Raw genomic sequence first — 6,321 nt, 5'->3', positions numbered from 1 at the left:
TTGCCTTCGGCCACGTCACATTTTTCTGAGTGCGCGAGACCTCTCATTGGGTTCTCACTCACAAGTTCACTAGTGTGCAAAGTCATTTAAAGTGAAAAAGAGTTTTGTAACTAAGCAATGTGGGACTAGAGATATTTTATGATGAATTGTATGATATGGGGGATTTTTTTGAATTATAATTATATATAATTATTATATATATTATAGTTGCGGTAAATCTGAAACGGTACCCGGTACTTGACCGGTACAAATACGTATCGTACCAATAGAAAAATCGATATTCTGTCCGAAACGGTATTCAGAACTATGGTAGCATCACCACAGTTAAAGGAAGAGGAGGAGAGAGATAAAGTCAAAGGGGGAAAAGCGGTCTAGTGAGAGGGACCGGCTGTTGAAAAGAAAGAGAGAGGAGAGAGAAAATAAAGAGGCTGATGAAAAGAAAAATGGTGGGAACCCACTTTTTACATTTTTTTTTGTCATATAATTACAATACTAAATTATACCACTACAACACACATTTATTTTCTAAATTTATACACTCTCGATAAACAAAAATAGGAACTCATTTTATACACTTCACGTCATATAACACATAATTTTTAATACCACCACTTGAGATGCTCAAGACATACTTACATGAACAACTGGCAATGACCAAGACCATGTGAACACGCGCATACTTACATGAACAACTGGCAATGACCAAGACCATGTGAACACGCGCGAGACATAATCACGGGAACAATAAAAGAGATATTAGGAGGGTGTTTCACTTTTACAAAAAGTTTTTTTTTTCTAATGAAGGTAATTTCAAACTCAAATATAATGAAAATAAAAAATATTTTTTTAATTTTTTTTGCACCGTTTAAAAGATCTTAATGAGATCTATCAAACAAGATCCATATTTGTAGGAAAATTATTTGCGTAAATACATGATTTTTAAACTTGAAATTGCCTTTTTTTTCAAAAAGTTTTTTTTTCCAGAAACCAAAAAACCCTCTACACATAGCTGAACTTCATATCTCCTACCCTTTATAATACCCCCTTCTCTTCTATTCACAACGCCCCTTCTATTGTATTCTCTTGCTAATTGTTCACCAAGAACTTTTGTTCCCTCCCAATTTCTATTGTCGTAAGAAAACCATGGCCGAAGCTTTGCTCATCCCTGCAGCCAAGGGAATTCTGATTGGGTTGGTTTCCCTAGCAACAAATCAGATTAACGATCAGATTAACTTGGCACGGGGTTTCAAGCAAGACCTCAAAAAGCTCCGTGAAAGGTTAGAAATCATTCAGGCCTTGTTACATGATGCTGAGAAGAAGAAAATAACATCAGAAGCTATGATTGCGTGGCTAAAGAAACTCAAGACTGCAATCTGCGATGCTGAGAATGTGCTGGATGAATTGGCTTATGAAGATCTTCGAGAAAAGATTGAGGTACAAAACCGGATGAGGAACAAGGTGCGCAATTTTTTCTCCCACTCTAATCCATTGGCGTTTCGTTTCAAGATGGTTGATAAGGTCAGTAACATCAATAAACTGTTAGACAGAGTATGTAAAGCAGCAAATGATGTTGGTCTTAAACCAGCAGAGCAACTCAATGATGCCATTGTTGAACCTAGGGAATTCAGAAAGACTCTACCTTTTGTAGGTGATACAGAAATTGTGGGGAGGGATGGTGATGTTAAGGTGGTGGTTGATATGTTGCTTGGCAATGACGTAGGACGTGATTTACCTGTCATTGCCATTGTAGGAATGCCTGGGCTAGGCAAGACTACTGCGGCTCGGGTAGTTTACAAACAACCGAAAGTTTTGGAGAATTTTCGTGATAATAGAATGTGGATTTGTGTATCTGACAATTTCAACATCGTAAGGTTACTGAATGAGATGGTAGAATCTCTTACAGGTGATAAATCTGATGCAAAAAATGGGGAAGGATTAGTGAGAAAGCTTAGAGAAAAAATAGATGGAAAAAAATACTTGCTTGTATTAGATGACGTCTGGAATACGAATCCAGACTTATGGGTAGACCTGAAAAATTCTCTGATAGAAATAGGCGACTCTAAGGAAAGCAAAATTTTAGTTACTACCCGTAGCATGGACGTCGTATCAGCAATGCGAACATCCCCGTCTTGCACCCATCAATTGACGCAGCTGTCGGACGATGATTGTTTGACGATATTTAGGACAAAAGCATTTGACGTTGGTGGACCAAGGGAAACTCAAAGATTATTGGATATTGGTAGAAGAATGGTGGAAAAGTGCAAGGGTGTGCCGTTAGCAGTAAACGCATTAGGAGGTTTACTGTACTCGAAACATGATGAACAAGAATGGGAGTCCATTGAGAAGAGTGAAATGTGGAGTTTACTGGGAAATGACGATGGAATTCTACCAGTATTGAGGCTTAGTTTTGACCACTTACCATCACCATCTTTGAAAAGTTCTTTTGCATACTGTTCTATTTTTCCAAAGGATCAAGTCATTATAAAGGATGACTTGATTCAACTTTGGATGGGTCTAGGATATCTTCAACTTTCTTCAAGAAGCGAGGAGGAAATGGAAGAGTTAGGCAATAAGTATTTTGTAACTTTATTACGCAATTCGTTATTCCAGGAAGTGGAATTCGATGAGTACAACAATATCACAAGTTGCAAGATGCATGATCTTGTTCATGATCTTGCACTCCATGTCTCACAGGGTACTTGTTTAACTCTGGATGCTAGTGAGGTGAAGAATTATCCCGATGTTGAACATTTGTCATTGATTTTTACAAAAGAAACACGATTAGATATGTCAAAAGAAAATGTTGGAAAACTAAGGACACTATTTTTAGAAGGACATCTCCCCCAGAACACCAATGACTTTAAGTGTATACGTGCCCTGCGTTGTCTCGAAGAATCTTCTATGAAAGAAGAATCTTATGCAGAAGAGTTGTCTTGTTCAATACGCAAGTCCATACATTTAAGGTTTCTTGACCTCACGAAGACTCCTATTGTGAAAGTCCCAAAGTTTATCACCAAGCTCTACCATTTGGAAACACTGAAACTACCATATAATATAAGAGAGCTTCCACAAGATTTTTGTAATTTGGCTAGCTTGAGACATTTTTTTCTTGGAGAGATAAATCTACTTGAGAGATTCATGGAGCTCCCGAGAGATTTTTATATTCTAGAAACAGATCGAAAGAGGAAATTGATGACAATGAATATAGGGCAATTGAAATATTTGCAAACATTACCATTCTTTGTTGTGGGCAAGGGGAGCGGCCATAGAATTGAAGAGTTAGGTAGCTTAAGCAAGCTAAGAGGTAGATTACATGTTTATGATCTACAGCACGTGAAAGACAAGGAAGAAGCAGAGAATGCTCAAATATTAGGAAAATCAGACATTAAGGAGATGCAATTTCACTGGGACGAAATCCTCGAAGAGCCTGAAAATAACCATGGGGATGTGTTGGAAGGACTCAAACCACACTGGAACTTTAAGGGACTAAGTATTAGAAACTTTGGAGGAAGAAGATGGGCGTCGTGGATGAGCAGAGATGATTGCTCACTTCAAAAGCTAGTGAAGATCGAGCTAATGAACTGTTGGTTGTGTGAGCAAGTCCCAACGCTCGGACACCTTCCGCATCTTGCAATTGTCAAAATGGGTGGCTTGAATAACTTGAAGTGTATTGGTCACGAATTTTATGGACAGGACGAATGCATTATCGATAATTGCAATCGTAGTGAGGCAACAGCTCCAGGAATATTTCCAACACTGAGTGAATTAAGACTTGTTGATATGCCTCAACTAGAAGAATGGTCAGACGTATCGCCATCGCACGCTTCTGCCGCGAGCATGATAAAATCCTTCCCTTGTCTTCAGATTTTAGAAATTGAAGAGTGCCCCAAGTTGATAGCCATTCCAGGTCAGTTATTATCCATTTGGCAGTTATTTATTACATAGTTTCATTTTCACCATAAAAAATACTTTTATTTAAAAAAAAAATCGTGTGAAATAATTGTATTAATTTTACTCCGCGTTGTTTAGGTGCACGCCATAAAATTAACTCGCAACAGAAATAGTCTAAAATTTATGGTACAAGATTGGTGTTGTCTAAAGAAAAAGAAGTTGTTCTTGAGGTCTAAAGTAGGTCTGGGGTTAGCTAAGTCCTTAAGTTTTGCTCCGTAAGTTATTTTCCTCTTGTGGAGGTAAAATATTTTAACTCTAAAATTAGTGTACTCCAAGTTTATGCACCTAACATCCAAAATTGATAAAATATTTTGTGGGAATTATTTTTTTGCCCAAACAAAACAAAAGCCATAATTGAAGATTGAAAAAGAAGCAGAGAATTCCTTAACACTCTATTTGGAACTTTTGGAAAATGAGGGAAGAGATGAGAAAATAATTTAAACGAAAAATGGAAGGATGATTTCATTGTCCTTACTACTCTGTTTTGCATTTTGTTTGTCAATTTTCTCTCCCCAATTTTCTCTCAAACCAAACAAGGGGAGAGAAAATTTTTATACTCTCCCTTTCTTTCCCTTCCTCCGCATTCCAAACAAAGAGAGATATGACAATAGTGGAAATGGATGGGCTGAGTTATTTGCCAAACCAGCTAGAAAACCTAGGGTTTTTTTGAGAAGTTCGAAATGTGTATATCGTTGCTATAACCTGATTGTTCCAATTGATGAAACAGCAACATTCAATGGCTCGACATCCCTTCAACGACTTTCAATTAACGGGTGCACGGAGTTGACGTATTTGCCAGAAGGGGTGCTACAACCAACCCTTGTAAAAATAAGCATAGACAATTGCCCAATCTTAAAAAAGCTCAATTCAATTGATGAAACAGAAGCAGCAGCATTCAACGGCTCGACATCCCTTCAACAACTTTCGATTCGCGGATGCCCGGAGTTGATGTGTTTACCGAAAGGGCTGCTACAACCAACCCTTGAAGATATAATCATATCTTGGTGTCCGAAGTTAGAGACACCCAATCCAGATGCATTACGCAGCCTCACATCCCTTAAGCAACTGGAGATTAGAGACTGTCCAAATTGGGGGAGGGGTTGGGAGGAGGGGTTGTTTTGCACCACCACCGTTAGAATATTGTCTTTAGGTGATTTCGGAGATGAGTATATAAAACTACCCTGGCCCTCGACAATTGCTCCATCACCACCATGGAGCCATCTCACCTCCGTGAAGAATCTAAGATTATATGGATGGCCAGAGGTCAAGTCTCTCCCTGATCAACTTGAGCACCTCCCTGCCTTGATAGATTTCATAATTCGAGGGTTCAGTGGGTTGGAATCTCTGCCGGAGTGCCTGCGCAACCTTTCATCCCTTAAATATTTGGGTATATTTGATTGTCCCCTTCTGGAGAAAAGATGCGAAAAGGGAATTGGCGAAGATTGGCACAAGATTGCTCATATTCCACGCATTTATATAGGTACAACTTGTTCTTCGAATTGCATGTCTCATTGATTTCATCTCTCTCTCTCTCTCTCTCTCTCTCTCTGTGACTAAGACACGGGTGTGTTTTGTCCATGTGGGTACGTCAAATAATTCATTGAAAAATTTATCTGACCTAATTATTTGGTGTGATTATTGGGCTTTCAGACAATAGGAAAATACAGGGGAGCTGAAGTGTAACATCTCCTTACAGATGAAGAATGAAACTCCCCTATGAATCATGTAAGTTTTTATTTACTGCATTTTCTTTTGTTTGCTTATTTTCAGACTCGGTACTCTAAATGTAATAACTGCCTCGGTTCTCTCGGTCTTGCACAGCTAGGCTTTAGGAATTCCTCTGCAACAAAAAAAAAAAAAAAAAAAACAGGGATTGTGACGTATTGAAGAAAGTAGTTCTTAAAAAGAAACTAATTCATAGAGGAGCCGTGAATAAGTTGTTTATGGAGGCGGCAAATCATATCTGTCCATTTCGGCAATTAACGGTCCGGATTTCAAAACAACTTTTTTTTTGTCACATTTTATGTATCAGTGGGATTGAGGGAGTTAATAAGTTAGTATGTTAGTTTACAGGGGGTCCAGATGCTGTCCATAGCCCTGAACCCCACCCACGCCCCTCGCTTGGCTTGAACCCTTGCCTCCACTGAGGGAGGGGGTGAACTTACCATCTAAGCTAGCATGGCTGGAAAAGTTCTTTTAAAATTAGGACCGTCCAAACCACTTTTGGACGCGCGGGATTCACCTCCGTAAATCTTTTTTTATGGAAATCTCTGTTAGAAAGTTTTTCTCGTAGTTCTTAACTAATAAGCTCCTTTATATATTTAAATCTTGTGAGTGAAACGGTTTTAGTAACCCGTTCTTGTGTTCACT

General features: G+C 38.6%; 1 protein-coding gene across 9 annotated transcripts in view; it reads left to right on the top strand.

The window, feature by feature from the left end:
* The first annotated feature begins 1,009 nt into the window (after positions 1 to 1,009).
* Positions 1,010 to 6,321, top strand: part of LOC131300616 (putative disease resistance protein RGA3) — a 31,358-nt gene continuing 26,046 nt past the window's right edge. For 7 of the 9 annotated variants that reach the window (XR_009191017.1, XR_009191016.1, XR_009191010.1 and 4 more), the window contains exons 1-3: positions 1,021 to 3,907; positions 4,679 to 5,431; positions 5,602 to 5,676. Coding sequence is in view for 1 of the 9 variants with exons in the window: in XM_058326544.1 (XP_058182527.1) it covers positions 1,144 to 3,907; positions 4,679 to 5,431; positions 5,602 to 5,627 (3,543 nt within the window). In the remaining 8 variants the exon portion in view is untranslated. Of the gene's footprint in view, positions 3,908 to 4,678; positions 5,432 to 5,601; positions 5,677 to 6,321 lie in introns of all 9 variants that reach the window. The other 2 variants (XR_009191012.1, XM_058326544.1) reach the window with 2 other exon arrangements.

This window comes from Rhododendron vialii, chromosome 9a (assembly GCF_030253575.1).
Source record: "Rhododendron vialii isolate Sample 1 chromosome 9a, ASM3025357v1".
Lineage (NCBI taxonomy): Eukaryota > Viridiplantae > Streptophyta > Magnoliopsida > Ericales > Ericaceae > Rhododendron > Rhododendron vialii.
Note: the sequence above shows the minus strand (reverse complement) of the source record. Positions and strands in the feature narration are given on the sequence as shown.